General features: G+C 40.8%; 1 protein-coding gene across 27 annotated transcripts in view; it reads left to right on the top strand.

Annotated features, from left to right (window-relative positions):
• LOC120895129 (transient receptor potential cation channel trpm) overlaps positions 1-18182 on the top strand; it is a 65727-nt gene that overhangs the window by 22979 nt on the left and 24566 nt on the right. For 13 of the 27 annotated variants that reach the window (XM_040298188.1, XM_040298186.1, XM_040298187.1 and 10 more), the window contains 2 exons: positions 838-906; positions 11236-11318. In XM_040298188.1, the coding sequence (XP_040154122.1) occupies positions 838-906; positions 11236-11318 (152 nt within the window). Of the gene's footprint in view, positions 1-837; positions 907-2814; positions 4057-4131; positions 4656-6818; positions 7011-7085; positions 7606-11235; positions 11319-16296; positions 16938-18182 lie in introns of those variants that run through there. The other 14 variants (XM_040298193.1, XM_040298179.1, XM_040298175.1 and 11 more) reach the window with 6 other exon arrangements.

Raw genomic sequence — 18182 nt, 5'->3', positions numbered from 1 at the left:
CGTTGCAAGCGTGCGTTGTGGAAAGTTTAGTGAGCAGTGTAACTTTAGCGTTTGCTTCTTTCTTGCCACCATCAAACACTAATGTTCATTCATTAGAGAGGCGAACTGGAGAGCTGACGAATGCATTGCACCATTTGACTAGCAGTTTCCAATCTTTAGTCTTTTGTGTTTACCCTCATTGATTCGCACATTGTGTTCTCTTTGATGCTGCACACACTTCCGCACATGCTTCACCCACTGCCTCTTCTTTCAGCGCATTTTCTAACCACTGTTTTCCTCTTTCTCTCTCTCTCTCTTTTTATATTTCCGTTTATGCTGTTTTTTTTCTATCACTTCTAACTAACTTCTTCTGTGCTGTCACGCTATCTTAACAAAACCCCTCGTTTTCCAACCAAATAAACATAAAATCACAATATTAAAACCCTTTCAACCTCTCTGAACCTGTATGTCTACATGTTGTTTCAAATCCCGCCTAACACCTACCCCACCCGTTTGTTTACGTAAAATGCTCTGTACGTATTTGATAATGTGTTGTGAGTGTTTCGCTTTTCAAATTCCTATAATTCAATGGTAAACACGCTTCGGGATTCCTTAATAAATGAAATTGTTTTTAACATCATGCTGTCAAATGTAAACGAAACAAACTTTGTTTAAACAATAATGTGACTCGCGATGATAAACGAATAATCGCACGAATAAATTGCTATAATGTTGATGGAAACGATCGGGCACTTCGATATTGCAAATAATGTTAAACAAAACCACATTTAAACAATCGAATCGAAATAAAAACAACATACACACACACACGTACACACTACCATACAACCCCACCAGATACAAGGAAAACTAGGATGGGGTTTGCGGAAGATCTGCTTAGGATTGATAAATATCACCGTGCCAAGGGTAAGTCTTGCCGATCTAACTGTCAGTTTTAATAACGTTGCGATTATATGTACTACTTGTGGCTTTGATATAAAACATGTTTTAGGTTTTTTTTGTAACATTATAATATACATTTTTATATTCGTTATTGCGTACTGCACGTTAGATACGTGTTTTATTGTTTATTAAGCATTTTCTGCTCTTTATTGTTATGTTCAGTATGCTTGATCATATGTAATAGATAGTTTTTAAGTTCTTTATAAAGTTTGCAACGGTTTGTCTTTATTGTAAAATAGCTGATAAGTGACACTGATGATCCTGATCCTGTTGATACGCTAGAGCTGTGATCACATAGAGTTTCCTTCTGCTTCAATTTGGAGTGAAGAAATAAAATCACCAAATTGATGCTTTTGCTTCCTTTATTCAGAGTTAACGTTAGTTACCGGATACCATAAACTCAACGGAATGGTGCATAAATATTGCTCGAATGTTTCACGCCCGCATGACTTGGCAATGGTAGCACAATTGCGTTATCACCATTTGGTTCCGAATATTTCCCCACCCCACCACCCTATCACCGTCTCGCCCAACACATTGATTTAACGCGTTGGGCGCTTTGGTCGTGATTCTACACTGTCCACAATTTTATGCTGGTATTAAATTTAAATAACACACGATAAAATGAAGATGACGAACGACATTTTTTTTCCCACCTCTGATGTCATCTCACGGTCGTGGATGCTGTAAAAGCATCAACATCCGAAGCATTGAGGTGTTATATTGGTATGGGAATGAATTATGCAGACGCAGTGCCCGTCGAGGGTTTCGGGCCAAATGGGCGTATACCTTTGGCGAAGGAGCGAACATGGGAAAACTCAGTCCCAGCGACAATGATCAGAAATGTATATTTTTTGTTGTTGCTCTACATTTTGCATACCATTGGACCGTGGTCGCGATGACAGCCTCACACTGCAGTGGGCTGGTGGTGGCGTGGTAGATTCCCCGACCTAATGATAAAATTCCCCCACGGGGAATGGCTGGCTCCAACTTATGGGGGGTGTGTGTGTGTCCGAGATTAATAACGAATTTTCGGGTAGCAGTCCCGTGTGGTAAACAAATCCACCGTCAAAGCTCTCGGTGGTCCAACGCTTGAGGTTCAGCATGAACCTGAATCCCGGTACAGAGCATCCGGGAGCCCAGTGCGTGGAGCGAAGCATATGAATAAATTGTGAACTTCCTCGAAATGTGATTTCCCCTACCCCGGGTGGACTGACACACTGGCACTTGTGGCTGTGGGAAGGGAAAGGGTGGCAAGCTTTTTTAGCTTTTTTCGCTCAGTCGGTATAGGTAGCCCGTGTAAGTGGGTCGGATGAGTGTAGTTAGTTTTTTGAGGGGCAGATGGTAAATTATACCTACAACTTTACGTACCACCAAGCGTGCCAGGTTGGATGTTGTGCTGCAAATAAATGATGGTTGAACTTGTGCTTCAAATTTGCTGCCAACGGATAAATCACTGCCTACGGCAGGGTGGGAGGTATTTGGCTTGGCAAGCGGAATGCAAATGAAATTGGTATGCTACTCATGCTATGAAGACTTATTTCATCTTCAACTACACGTTATTGGTTAAATTGGTTAGAAATATTTTTAAAATTGGTTTCATGTTTGTTCATTATTTAAAATTTTAAGAGATTTTTACTTTTCCCGAATACTGATACAAAAGCATATCTGTGTGAAGGGTATTGCTTGTTTATGAAAGTCACGCTAATATGAAACGACGTCATTTTTTTTTCGTCTTCTAAACAATTGCTTTCAACACATTCATTCTCGTGCCATACGTTCTCACTTGGTTCAGTGCTGTGATCGACAGTATGCCATTTTATTCACGCCAATAAATGATGTTAATTGTTTGCGTCACAAACACCATTTCAAAAAAAAGTATCAATACCATGAAAATCGCTTTTGTTTTTGTTTGTTCCAATGCGCTGTCAAACCATGTGGTCATTAGCCCACCAACATTTGGATGCGATTGGCTGTGGTTTTGATTATCGCTTGGTGAAGTATGCCCGTTGAGTGCGCATCGGCCGATCATCATTGACAGGGGCCACTCATACCATCATACCGAATCGATCGTAACGATGAAGCAGAGCGCTACAAAGCAGTTTATTTTTGTTCCGTGAACTCAATTGTGCCCCGAAGGGCTGTGAGTGTTTCCGATGGTCGGGTGCTGGCGTGTAGTGTGTGGTCAACTGTGGTTAAGTGCGTTTAGGGGGTGGTCGTTTCGGCGTGTCCGAATCGGTATGGGACTGCGTCCAATTTGTTACGCGCAGAAGTGTTAAGCAAAATGCCTCAATTGGTGGCTATTTAGTGAGAAGGGAAAATTAGTATATTGTAGGTTGGCGTGTAATGCACATTTCAACTTTCCAATATGATACGAACTGTATTGAATATATTAGAAAAGTACTCCAAATTTACACACTACGGGAATACGTCTCTCCAATCTATTCGAAACCAAATTTAGGAACGCTTGTTATCAATTATTTTGACTCAACAGTACTGTCAACACTAGCTTGCGGCGGCCTTTATTTACAAACGAATTCATTGTCCGATTGCTTCACGACGCCACGTGCATCGTCGTGCGCGTCGTGGTGTTGGTTCAAGTCGCACCAAAGCCAAACGAACACACAGCCAAAGGGTGGCTATTAAAATTTCTAATCAGTAAACACACGACATACAGCGCAAGAAGCAGCTGGTATTGGATGTTTCACAGTGTTTGTCCCAAACGTGGTGACTTTCTCCTAGCTGTGAGCGTTTCACGCACGCCAGTTGTCGATGGCAAATGTATTGTCTTGCGGCAGTGCTTGGTGTAAATATCTAGTTGTGACTTTAGTTGTTTGTGATGTTAAAACTGGTGCGTATAGTATGATCATCACTGGTTGTATTATTACTTCGAAGCTGCAATAGTCATGTTACGGTTGTTTTGTTGTTGCTGCGTGGTAAACTGAGAGCTAAAATCAAATACAGTGTCTGTAAGAGTGAATGTGATTTTTGAATTCAATGTCAATTTCCTTAAACTATTTTGAAAAAGTATTGAAAATGGTTCAATAGCCATACATGAAAATGTCAGAGTGCTTTAATAATATGTTTGAATATAGACCTTTGCTAGGTTTCAAGGTAATTTCATATAAATGCTATTAAATAGTATCTTATTTTAAGGAACATTATGCTATACGAAATATTTGAAATCACAAAAAGCGGTAGATGAAGAGAAAAATTATTTTGTGGTTTAAGAGTTTTTTGCACTTTGTCAAGGTTAAGATGCCGTCAAATGAACCCCAGCATGAAACGGTTTGACACTCCTGACTTGAGGTTATTGGTGTGCGTGTGAGTGTGCGAGGCAAGTTACGTTCACCGGCACAATATCGGGAGATAATTTCACACATTTTAGAGTCATGCACACTGTACCCGTGCTGAAGTTTTATCTGTAAAGAGGAGAAAACATTTATCAGCCGAACATCGGTACAGGCGATGTGATAACACATCGTAATGCAGGTTCACGGCAGCTGCATATAGCTGGTCTCTCTGAGTTTAGTTTCCCGTTGCTGCCGTTTGAAAGAGACGTATACAACGAGTGTTGCGTGGGAAAAAAAAAGTTTGTTCGTTGGTTGGTGTGGTAGTGTACTGACCGCAATTCGTTCCAGTGGCTGGTTTATTGTGATGTTGTAATATGTGTTAAGGGTTTTTTGAAGGAAAGTGTTCCACTGACCAAGCGAGTGAGTGCAAGTGTACGAGTGCAGCCAATGAAAGAGAAAAATTATATTAGAAGTTTTTACGCTCATAAAACGATGCCATCGCAGCACGAAAAGTAGTAGCAGCAAAAGCTATTGCGTGGCTCCAGTTCGGAGAAAAAGCGTTTTCTCTAACCTCGCCACCCAACCAGTGGCAGCACGTGCGCTAGTAATGAAAGTGATGTTATCGTTCGTGCTACACCTTTTCGCCGTACAATGAAACAAAGGGATAATGCATTTATTCGTCGCAGCAGCTCGCCAGTGCTGCTTTCCGGTTGCCCCATTAGCATCTGGATTATGCGTCCTTTTAGCAGGAGCAACTGCTGCCGAGCAGAGCAACGCAAAAACTAACGCTGCGTGTAGTTGGCTGGCTGTGCTGTGCTGGCCGGTTACGAAAAAGGGAACTTCCATCAAAAAGTAATGGCACAACTTGTTTTCCCCCGTTGGCGATGCCTTGGCGACGTGGAAAAAAACTTTTGCACTCTAACTACGGGCTAGAATTACTATCGTGGGGGTGGATTTTTCTTTCACAACTACTGCTTATATTTTACCATCTCACGCCATTTTACTCCTGCATTGCTTGAAGGCATCCGTCAAGTGCAAATTTATGCCCTCCGACTGCGTACTGGATAACTGGAGCACGCATGAAAAAATCACACAAAAGTGGGTGGTTTGAAGTCGTCTCGGAGACACCGGTTGAAATATGGCAACTCCGGTTGATAATCTCAGGCAGGGAAGCGCGATAAGCCATAGCAGAGGATGCAGATCGGGAGATGAGGTGGGCTGCTAGTGAAATTATGTTCATTACCGTCTCCAAGAGAAGAAACCTTGCGATCAGCAGCAGCAGCATTCGAGTATTTAGATCTTCATTGGAGCAAATGAACGCGTTCGTTTAAGCCTTTTCCTTGGGATGTGTTTCAGTAACGTAAGCGCGTTGGTTGGCTCAATGTTACTGAGCTAGTTGTCGTTTCATCAGATCGATGCTGCCCAGGTCCGCTAGAGGAGTAAGAAGAGAGCCCAATTATAGTGTAGTAAATGGAGTTGAATAGACACGCGGTTCGGTTTTCACAGCTTCTGGCGAAGATTTTGAACGACCTCGAGAGGGGTGACTGCATGTGGGGCAGTCACCGATGATAAATTATCTCAGCAATCACCGTGCACGTGCTGTCTCAGGAAATGGTTTCTGCTTTGATTAGACTACATTTCGTAAGAAGATATCATAGGGGGAGATCAGCATCCAGTACCGTGTGGGAAGGTCGAACATAGAATGTAAAGTTTTTGAGGTTAAATTGATGTTACACGTGCGGGTAAATGCGGTTAACTGACTTTACGATTTGTGATTGCTTCAATTTTTAGTTTTTTTTTTATTCAATCGAGCAAATTGGAGCTATTTTTCATAATTTTGTGCTATAAAGAAATGATGCTCATAATTACGAAAATTATACGTAATCTTATTGGAGATACACTGTTTTTTAGTGTTTCTTTGGCAATGGAAAATTGACTTTAGTATATTTCTAGAAACACTTTTTAATATAAACAGTTACTCGTTTACTAGTTGACTCATTTGTTTTAGTAAGAATGTTATTTTTTCCGTCTTTTGGTCCTCCATTGGCTCAATCCATTTAAGCTTAGTAGATGTAGCAATTGAGTCGTGCAGGTGTTTGCTGTATGACTCACAGTATCTAGATACGAAGTGAAACTAAAGTACATAAATGGCTTTAAAAGGGCAAGTTGTGCCGGGCACAATACGTTTAAAGACCTGAACACGTTTGAACGTTGTCAGGGTTGTGCAACATATGAAATATAGCTCCAATCTATGTAGATCTTGATAACTAAAAAGACCCAAATATTTGATCATTGTTTTTAATACTTAAATTAGTCCTTTCCTTTTCAAATTTTATAAAAGCTCCCTTTTTTGTAATCAATTTGACTTCCCTGGTCACTGGACCATTCTCAAATCATTTTTCCGTATCCGAATGATGGTGCCAGAGACCATCGGTCTAGCTTACCGTACTAACTTGTCACCCGTTGTGTTCCGGTCCATTTAGGTGTTCGTTTTTTGTTTTGTTTTTTTTTTTTGCTGGGTTGCGGGTAGGGTGGGATTTATTTCTTTTTCCCTCATTTTCATGCTCTGCTATCATGAATGGTGTACTGAGCTTCCCGGTTTTGGCTGGCCTAAATTAGGATGAATTTTCCCCTGCACCCAGTACGCTTAATGAAGTCGTAATTACTGCGTAATGTTAAACACATCCTACCGTTACGGGGCGGGCTATCTTTGGCGATAGCAGATTAGAGCCGGTTCCCGAGGTGGCTGTTCGTTTTCGGTCCGTAAATCGGTCGGTCCGTATCTAAATTGGTATCGCGTTCGGTCCCGGTGCCTGAGAATAATGGGAAGGTATCGTTTTGCCGCCGTAGGTTTAGGACGACAGGCGGAGGATTTTGTGTGTGTGTGTGTGTTTTGGAAGCAGTCGGGACATTTGCAACAGTGCCGGTGCTGATGCTGACCAGCAGCCACAAAGTGGCCAGCGGTGTGTGCGTGTGTGTAGTATGTAGAGTGTGCTGTGATTGCTAATGCTCGTACGGTCATCGTTCTTCTGGGAAAGCTGTGCACCGTTCTCTCGTTTTCGCTCCCCCACCCGTACAGTGTGCGTTTGTACGGTACGCTTCACCGACGAAAATGTTGAAAGAGAAAATGGAAGTAAAATCGAAGAAAAGCTACCTCACCGACGACCCGAAACATGCGGCCCTGCTGCCAGTGTTGCGCGAAAAGCTTCGCACGCTGCAATCCTCGGATCCTGCGGCAACGCCACCACTGTCACCGTCGCCACCGCCACCGTCGCTTTACTTCGAAAGCTCGTCCATCTCGTCGCGTTCGTCGATTGTGGAACCGTTCGATTTGAACGTGGCCTCGCTGTACCAGGTTTTTCACGTGAAGGTAAAGATTTTGCGGTGGTATTTTTGTTGTTGTGCGGGTGGTTTGCTAATGGAAAGGGAGTGAGGACAGAAAAAGGAAATAAGAAAAAATGCTTTTATAAATGACACCGTGCAGACTCCGAACGATGTTGGTGCGACCGGTGTGTATGTAAGTGAATTTTCGGGAGGGTAGCCCGGCAAAGATGATTTCATTCAATATTCACTCTAATTTTCATGAACTGTTTGCATATTTGTATGCGGTTGGTGTGCTGGTAGTAGAAGCTGGTCGTGGAAGTAGAGGGATTTCTTTGCTGGTAAAGTGTAGCTCGTTTGCAGGTGTAGCTTGAAATTGAAAAATAAAACTTTTACCGCAAACAGTTTTGGAAAGGAAGCAAATGAATGTATCTACGATATGCAAATGTTGCCTTTGTTTTGATTAATTTTAAAGTACAACAATGTGGATATACTGTGTCGGTAGATTGGGCTACAGGTCATATGATGAATAAAATTATTCTTTTTCATACGGTGTAGTTTTTAAATTTCCAATTTCTAATTGTTTTTTATCAACGTTCCACAATAAGTGGAAATAGCAAAAAGTAATCGGGTTGCCTTGGGAGGAAACATCTTAATCCTTCCTGTAGAGTACGCGTAGCTGTTGCAAGTGTCAATGTATAACTCAAGTTGATTAAAAAGTCTTTGTTAGAGCTGACCACGTACGTGAAAGCTTGGCCGAACCGTTGGATGTCGTGCTAGGATTTTCGCGAGTTATTTTTAACCAGGTTTAGGTACGCCTCCGTATGGAATGCCGATTGGATGGGATGCCATTGTACGATAACCGTTATTGTGAATGTTATTATGCTGGATAGAAAAATGGAAGCAAATAATGTAAACGACCTGTAGAAGTGGCCACTTTTGGTTCGTTTTGAACTGTCCAAAATGCTGTAGGGTTGGTGGATTTGAATATGTTGCTCAACGGCTTGGCAGATGATGCCAGCGTGTGCCTTTTAACAACATGCCGACGTCGACAGTGATTCAATCAATGGTAAATACACTCTGGTGGCAACTTAATTTGGTCGATTCGCTTTATTTTGCTAGCGTTTTGTAGGGTGGTTTCGTGCCGGCCGTGGGTGTTCAAAGCTGTTTCCACTATAACGATGAACGGCTCCGTTCTAGTGGGATTGCCGCGAAACGGTCTTCGTTTTGGGTTAGCTGGGTGCGAGGCGTGCAAAGCCAATTTGGAAAACATAAGCGCCTAATATGGTTTGATCGTTACTGTTAACGTTTCATTAAATGATTTACGTTTGTTTTGGTGGGATATGTTTTCGTTTTGCTGCCGATGCTTCAGTTTGCGTTTGATGTATTTTTTTCTAGTAAACGTTCAATTAGTTAAGTTAGTAGTAGAGATTTATAAAGCAAAATGTAATTATCTAAAGCAAGTTGACTACTAGTGTTAGCGCTCTGAAGAATGAATGATTTTATTAATTTCTATTGTTTAGTTTTTCTTCCTGTTTCGTGTACACATTTGAAAGTTTTACATAGTTTTTAAAAAACAACAATGATATTACAAAATAAATATAATTAAGTGCATGCTTTTAAAAGTTTGAAATCAATCTACCTTGATCAAGGCTGTCTTGTAGAAATGAGCTTATATTATTGTTGTTGTGATGTCTTATTGTTGTCACTATTGGCTTACCAACACAACATTCCCTACACGAATTGGCACTGAAACGTAAGTTGGCTTGGCTATGAGCAAAGATCAGGTAAATTAATAGTTTGTTACATACTCAATCCAACAGCTCCTTTAAAACTATAATGATTGGTTTAGAGCAATAAGCATTACAAATATTATTTAATAGAATCCATAAAGTTGTGAAAGCAAAACGAACAATGAGAATATAATAATAATAATTTAGATAAACTTTATTTGTTATACATACAATTATATTATATTATATTATATTTTATATTATAATTATATAATTATCTTTTGAACTTTACCTTTATCTGTATTATATAAGTTATATGCATTTTCAAAGAAAAAGGATGTTTAAATATGTTTCTTAAAACAGTAGTCAATCACTTGTAATTCTCTGTGCAACTATTCTCGTACTAAAATCAATCACATATACTTAAAAATCCACATTAGTAAAACGACTGATGTATGTTGTGTCAGAGATAAAACAAAACACCAAAACAAAAAGCAACCAACTTAAAACACATGTACGGTCCTTGCTTGAAGCACGTACCGCTAGTCACATCCACATACGGTTATGGTTTATGTTTTGTTGTTTTACTGCAAATAACTGGTTCCGGTTTCCGGCAAATGCTGCTACGAAAAACTCGAAAAATCGACATCGACCTCGTGTCTGCTAGTGTGGGAGCAAGTGTATGCGATTCTTGCTCGGTGGCACGGTACACCAATTTTCGGTAGCAGACAGCACGGAACGCGTACATCACCAGGGGAAACGTAAAATAAAAGCCATATTTTATGCAGTGCACTCAAACACAGTGCTGCTCAAAACACACAGCTTCAAGCTTGTGCATCCACACGCGCTAGATCACGTCCTTCCCGATGAAGGCATGCACAAAGGAGCAGCTGCACGATGCGACCAAGCTTTAATGCATGCAGCGATACTGCGACAGTGTACGGAAGAATGCAGCTTCGATAGTTGCGATGCGCGAGCCGACACCCGCTAGCTCAAGGCGGTACATGTTGCATGCATGTTATGTTGTAATTGAATAAGTTTCATCAAAACGAATCAAATGCGCGATTGCGCATTTTAGACATTCCACCTGGTGTGCAGCTAGACGCCCAGTCAGCCAATGTCCGGTATGGTGGATCGGTGCTCGACATGATGATGTGCAGATGCAGATTGCTCTGGAAGTGCACGTACGGAAAACGGGGTCGCTAACGAGTCCGCGCAGCAGGATGCCCTGCCCCGTGGTGTGTGTGTGCGGGTAGTATGTGTGTAAATAGGCACGTTCGCAGAGCAGCTGCATCTTGATGATAAACGGTTGCTACGTACATCGCCGCATGCAGTAATTGTAGAAGCAGATTCAATTTTGCACCGGCTCTGTCCTTGCGTGATAGCTTTTCCTTTATACCAGAGTCGTTGGCGTTGCCTTAGCAATATAGTGTGGTAAAAGTAGTAATAGTAGTAGTAGAGGTAGTAGTGGGCGATGTAATGAAACACCGACCTGGCGTAATAAAAGAAAAACGATTATGACGATGTCATCGCACATTCTGCAGGCTCACTTCCTAGATGGCAGCACAACGAATGAAGTGAGCTGTTTAGTGTACATTGTGTTAAATTTATTGGTTCAATTTGAGTCGTCAGATACACACACTGCTGAGTTAGCTGCACCATACTTTTAAATGCATTCGACATTAATCGTTGGATATTTGCAGCTGTATAAAATAAAGTGAAGCACGAACAAACTATTAGCACTATTGCAATATACATATTTGACATTTCTGACCTTAAATAAAATAATGTTTATCTCTTTCTTCAGCAAACCTCAATTCCTCTTGAAGGACAGCTTAACATTATGTAACTGCAAATGTCTAATGTTGAAGAGTCTCTCTTTCTTTCTTCTCTCGTTCTATTCAATCTTGTGGATGGATCTCAAATTATCACCCCACATATCACAGCGCACCGCACGCAGCTGGATCGAGGCAAATTTTCAAAAGCGGGAATGTATAAAATTTGTACCAAGCCCTAGAAATGAGGATATGTAAGTATTTCTTGTAAATAATATTCAATTTCGGAACAAAATTGCCGATAAATATTGCTCTTCTAGTCATAAATGTATTAACGCTATAATGCTTACCAGCTTAATGTAGACTTTTTGTGGAGCAGTGAGTGCATGCCACGGGGAAACGGTCATTCGGTTGCTTTATCTAACATTTAATTTTCTAATTACGTTCAATTAATCCTTTCGATTAATAATTTTGCGCAATCAGCAAAACGTGGCGTTATTATTAGCGTGATGTAAATATTTTCCTCCAAATATGCATTTCCTCGTCTCGTTTGGGCCGTGCTGCAGCCCATCAATGATAGCACTTTTGTTTGCCAAACTGCTTCATCGAACGAGCAGCAAATAACTAGTTCGCTTGTGCAAGAGCATACAAACAGTTCGGGAGGAAATCAAGTGCACAAATACTGTGCCGCCTCGTGCTAGCGAGTAATGCCGGGAGGTTTTTATGAGTTTGACCTACTTTCGGGCGAGCAAACGTTTAGCACTTTCCTGGGCCGAAAGGTGACCCAGAGCAGGCGTGACCTCGGTGGTCCGTCGAGCCAAACTGCTGACTCAACCTGACACAGCAAGGTCGGTTATTGCAAAATCGATAATTTTTGCCGGGAAAAGTCACCCCAAGGCGGTGTGCGCTACCGGAACGAAGTCTAAGGCGCTTTGAGTAAGGAAGGGAAGAAGGAATGTAAGTGCATTTGGTCCATTCTGTTCGGCTGGATGCGCAGGTTGGGCAGTTGTATTTTTTGTGCTTTAATTATGGCACTTTTTTATGCTTCATAAAGATCGAAGGAGGATTGATTTTAGTGTTGCTTTGCAAGATCATAAGATTGAATGTAAATTTTATGACTGTCTGAAAATGTGTTTTTTGTTGATAAAAATATCTTGCATGTCTAAATAATAAAACAAAATAAATTAAATGTAATTTCCCATGGGGTAAGTGAGGATATTTTTTCCCCTGAAGCCGTCTGTAACACGGTTCGTCGCTTTTTAACCGAACTTTCCCGCCGAATTAAATCAGCACGATTATCATCGGTAATAAATGGCATGAAAAATAGCTCCCCGGGGAAAATATCAACGGGCATCAACGATTGCCCATTAGTCAGGTTCAGGATGGTGTGCAATACACCGACCGAGATAGAGACCATGTGGCCTCGAACGTTTTAGAACTTTCCTGACTGGAGTTCAAATTGTGAAGATCTAATTTTTTTTTTGTCGTAGGTGCGTGTGTGTGTTCATGGTTGACCAGGTCTGTGTAGTCGTTGTGGAATTGATGGATGATGTTGAGAGCTGCATGAGCGCAGCAACAGCAGCAGCGACGATGAAAATTTATTCGACCATTTGAAAGGGTCCCGCATTGAAAGCGTCCCATGGGAAAATTATCTCGGCTGAGCTTTTGCCTTTTACGTGATGGTACTAACTTTATCATTTGCTTTCAGACGAGCGAGATGTTTATCGAACGCTTTGCTTGAGTGAAGTTTTGGCACACCTTAAAGGGCCGCTTTAAGGATAATGGAGGTGCCCGGTACTTCGTAGAATTTTCTACGATGAAATTTTGGATGATTTTTCTCTTCCTAATGTTAAACAGCTGATAAAAGTATTATTTTACTGCAAGGCCTTTTGAAAGAGGTTTAAATTTTATTCATTATTAGTGATGCACAAAAAAATAACAGACTATTTTTTGTTTGAATGCTGTAAGGATAATGGAGGCGCCTAGTATTCCATAAATGATAATATAACTTAAACAAATTTATATTATTGTAAGAAATCTCTTTAAATCATGTTTAACAGTTTTATCTATTTCACAAATTGTACAAATAGTCATGCAACATAAAATCGTTTGAAGGGTACAAGCAGAATTGAGTACAGAGCTACGTTTTCCGTCTCTCGCATTCATGTGAAAGTTTTCAGTTGGCTTGAGGCCAAATATCTTCCGATTGAACTTTTCACATCAGCAAGAGAATGTTTGATTTGACTAATGAACAATCCATTATTCATTTAAGATGCTTGCGTATGGCAGACGTCTTGTCGAACTTACAAAACCCTACCCACCAACCAATGTTGATTAAACACTCACACACTCTCGCTGAATTGCAACCTTCCAACGGTGTAATTGTCTGCGGTGTGTGTTCTGTAAAGGTGCGTCAATTAATGAATCTGGTAAATTCTTGAGGTTGTCTTACTTAGACGATCTAACATGTATGTGTGTAGCGCCATTGGTAACTATTTTCGGATGCAATGGTTGAACGGTTCGGATTGGTTGCTTTTGTTGAGCTGCTGGGCTGCAGGAGGAAAAGTAGTGGGATGTGCAGCATTATTTCCATTCCATTTAGTTGATTATTTTAATTCATTCAAAATTTTGTGTACATTCCAATGTGTTATTTGGTAGGGACGGCAAATGACAGAGCAACAGGAGAGGAAACAGAAGGTGCGTTGCGCATTAGCATCTTAATGTGCGGGAATATAAATTGAATTGGTCTCTGCCATGTGGCGGTTTTTGTTTTACAGGGAGCGAGATGATGAAATCACATTTAAAAGAGCCCAATGGTTGAGGAATCAAAGGTAATGATATTTCGCTTCATTATCATTCAAATGAAAATCAAAGCAACGAAAGGGATTTAAATGAGATGCTTTGCATTCGGGAATGATTTATTCTGAAACTGTAGCATATTGCTTGATGGTACATTAAAGACATTTAATGTATCGAGTATCTATCAAAGCGTTTGAAATTATAATAAATGAAATACTTTTGGAGTGTTGGAGAACTTGAATAGTTTTTTTAAATGTTTTTTTTTATTTTATATTTAATTTCTTAGGAATTTACCTGAAATATACATTTGCAAATTGGAATTTATTTTAATGAATAAACAGAGTGAAGCATTCAAAGCATGTTGATCTAGCAAACAATTCCGCTGTAACGTACAGTTACCTCAATCCATGACACTCTTATCTTCGAGGCGAGAAATTGTTTTGAGGAAACCAACACTGGGATACCCAAGACATTGCCAACAATCACCGAAGGAAATGAACAGTCAACCAAATTTTTGACTTTTTCCAACAACAAACAACGACTGGATGGAGTTCGTCAAGGGTTTGTGTGCGAATTTTCAAAGGCACAAGAAACAAAAAAGCAAAATAAAATGAAACAAATGACAGCGAAAACAAAGTTGTGCAGCGCATATCATTCTTATGACAGGAAAGAATCAACAGGATTTCCTCGTAAAAGTTTGGTGCAAGACAACGGAACGGAAGCCTTTTTTTCCTCTAAAGCTCCCCAAGAAACATTTCTTAGAACACTCGAGCAAGCTTTCTACCGGAAAGGCTTCAAGCAGCTTGAAGCAAGACAAGGATTTGTGTTTTGTGATAGTGTTGGTACGTTTAAAGCGTTGTTTTGAATTGCCCTTGATGAATTGCCAGCGCGTTGTTTTCGTGTGCTATTCATGCAATTTGTCAGCATTTGAAGGGTGTCTTACTCGGTGTGTCAAATTAAATATTTTGTTTTATAAGTTTAACAATTCGACTAAAGTATGCACACCAGTTTTCTGTGGTTTTATACATGGAACGCAATTAAGTTTCTACCTTCTATCGAACAGAAAGTGAGTTTTGTTTTAGACTGATGTTCAGTTAATCTCTGCTCATACATTCATAACATTTGACTTTCAACAAAGGGGGAAACAAGAAACGAAAAATAAAACTTTCCCTCATTTTGAAAAATATGTGCCGTAAGAAGTATTACCAAAAAGCACACCCAACAAACACGAGACCTCACTTAGAAAAGGGGAGTTATGTTTTTGTTTGGTTGCAAAGTTGTTTGCTTTTTCGCCCCCTTTTCCGCCGTCGCCTTTAATGCACTGCTGGCTTTTGCACACTTAGCGCTGCTGATCGTTTGACTTTAAACGGGGAACCCCTTCGATACCCTGTGGCTAGACTACGATGCCGAAACAAACAAAACAACAACATTGAAGAAAAAGTAATCCCACGATTATATTCTAAGGCTGAGAAGGTGAATTGGGTGGAAAAGTTTTTCCTTCAGCACTGTGTTTGTACGGATTATGTTGAAAGGATGTTTTCCTCGTGCTTTTTTTGTTGTTCAAAATCACGTTTTATTCTAAGGAGTAAATAAGTAAAAAAAAATGGAAGGGAGGGTTTGTGTTTTGTTTGGGTCGATTTATAGGATTTTTTTATAATTTAGCATTGTTTTAATCGCTGCTGGTGTGTGTTTATTTGATGCTTAGATAAATTTGTTTTTCTTTTTTATAAATTATAACTTTGTAAGCTTGGTGAAAATGAGTTTATTTTTTTTTTCTGTTCTTGAGAAGAGATATCAGAGTATCTTGATCTTAATTGAATACCATAAAATGGCTTAATGAAAGGAACTGTGGATATTCGTGAAAGAAATAATTTCTTTTATTTTATAGATGTTTAATAAAAAGAAAAAATGATTTGAGGATGCTATTATTCACAAATATTTTGCTTAAATAGATACGTTTTCAACCACATACAATCATTCCTAAGATTAAATCTTAGTAAAAATAGGACATCTCTGGTACACTCAACAAGCGACGGACACTTTCCAATCAACCTCTTCGCTTTCAGTTATATCTCCACAATTGAAACCAAAGATCGTTTGGTGGTTACTGCGGGCGCAATTTGCCGCACTGCACTAATTGTCACAATAATTAATGCATCAGCATTCCTTTCCGGCTGTGTGTCTCCCCTGTGTGGCGGGTTGCGGGCGAAAGATGAATGATGAAAAGAAACAGAACACGGCCTGTGATATGATGCACACGCGGTCGTCTGCCTCTTGCTCACGTAAGAGATTCGTCGTCTCTCAATTATCAAAAGCGTTTGGTTTAAGTGCGCCTTGGCGGGGCGGTGTTGCGTTGGTGCACCCATGTCGAGCCTCGACCCGTGAACGCTTCACATTCCTGCCGACTTGACTCGAAAGCACTGCAAAATGGTACCGCACACCATCTTAACCCAGTGTACTCACGTCGGCAAAGGTGTTGAGTAGAAAACTGGAGCATTTGGAGCAACCGTTCGTAGTGTACCTTTTGGCGTGTGGCTTTTTCGCCGACATTTTTTTTTTTTGCTCCAGCGGCGGGGCAACACTTTGCACGCTCGGTGTAATTATTGTTGTCCAAGCGGCGGACAGGTTGCGAGCGTGAGCTGACACCGTCGACCGTCAAATGGATGTGCGGTGTAGTGGCATAAGCTGCCACTCTAAGTTATGCCATTTCCAGGGCAAAGTGTGTGCGTGGTAGAGGCAATAGTGGTGGCGTTTTCTATTTTCTTTACATTTGCTGTGCTTACGGTGCGATTATCAGTTAACCAGCCACCGCCAGTGCTCGGTTAGTGTTGAGTGTCTCTCCTCCGTGTGACATGGATCTCGTTTTGAGCGGAAGCTTAAAGTTGGACAGAATTTTGGCCAGCGCGTTCTGTGCAGTTTTTCAAAGAAAAGTGAAGCACTACTGTACGACAGAAGACGTGCACGTAGGATTAGTAGCTGGGTCGCTTCGGGGTGAAGTGTTTTGTGCTGTGTAGCAGGAAAAATTGGATGGATTTTTCAGCTTTTCAACACTCACTACTCGGCGAAACATGTGGGTAAGCATAGTAAAACAGGGCTCAAGAACACAACCACACACTCAATGTCGTGCTGTTTCGTGCGGGGTGAAAAGACAAAAGGAAATGATGGTTTGTCTGGTTGTCGCAACGTCATTTCTTTCAGCAGCGGACAAACAACGAACAAATAATCTACCAACACAGATCTATGTGCTATAGAAGCAAGATTTAGCGCTGAGTATGGAGTTTCTCTGCCTGTGTGTGTGTGTGTTTTTTTTTAAGGAAATGGAGGAGGCTTAAGACAAGCCATGTCACACGAGGGATTTAATTTCCACTCGCCTCTGTGTGGCCCAGGTCAATAGCCTATGGGTAAGGGATTATATGATTTTAAAACTACCATAGTAAAGTGTCATCTTGGGATTTAAGTTGATTGTCTCACATGTAGGTCCCGTACGGGTGGGCCGAGTTTGTAAGTTGCTAAAGCAAACATGATGCTTGGAGCATCCTTTTATTCCACTTTTAACCCTCTTGCGCTAAGTCGCTCTTCGCTCAAGCTACTCGAGATGTGTACATCCGCTGAACGACCCGAGCGTGGGTAATCGCTTAACAACGCTACAAGAGAAATGCTTGTCTGATAAAGGCTAAGTTAATGCTCGATAAATGGAGTAACATTTTATGTTATTACCATGAAACTGGTGCTGTGATAATTCTGATTTAAACTGTGTTATAAAGTACAACGTTGCACCAGTGATTGGTGCGGTTTTGGTGAGCATAGTGCCATTAAAATTCATTAAAAATTTCCCTCATAAAAATGATAACACACTACGTTGTAGCTTACACCAACCACCACCAGGGAAACGCGGAAACGAAAAGCCGTAACTTAGGAAGAAAATCTAGACGGTTCGCGAGGGTAGGGTTGGCAATAAAAAAGTTAGCCGACACCAACTACCTACTCATTTTTCAGCTAACTTTTTTTGTTACTCTTTTGACATTTTGTTGCAGGGGCATTTCTGTCTGTCCTTTTGTATCTTTTATCCTTTTGTAGACCAGACACGTATAGTTGCTCGTACATATACACTCTCTCTCTCTCACTCACAAACTGATTGGCGAAGATCACTTAGGAGAAACATAAAAGCCTTTTATCCCTCCAGTCGATGCATTAGACAAGTTGCAGCCAAACGGCTTCTTTTCCCCCTCCTTCCCATAACTCCCAAATCCAGTTTGATCTCTTCTGTGTCATGACCGCGGGAAGGCTCTTTTTTTGTTGCTTCTGCTCCAAAGGAAACA

This window comes from Anopheles arabiensis, chromosome 2 (genome assembly GCF_016920715.1).
Source record: "Anopheles arabiensis isolate DONGOLA chromosome 2, AaraD3, whole genome shotgun sequence".
In the NCBI taxonomy this organism is placed as follows: domain Eukaryota; kingdom Metazoa; phylum Arthropoda; class Insecta; order Diptera; family Culicidae; genus Anopheles; species Anopheles arabiensis.
The sequence above is the reverse complement of the archived record's forward strand: the minus strand, read 5'-3'. Positions and strand labels throughout refer to the sequence as shown.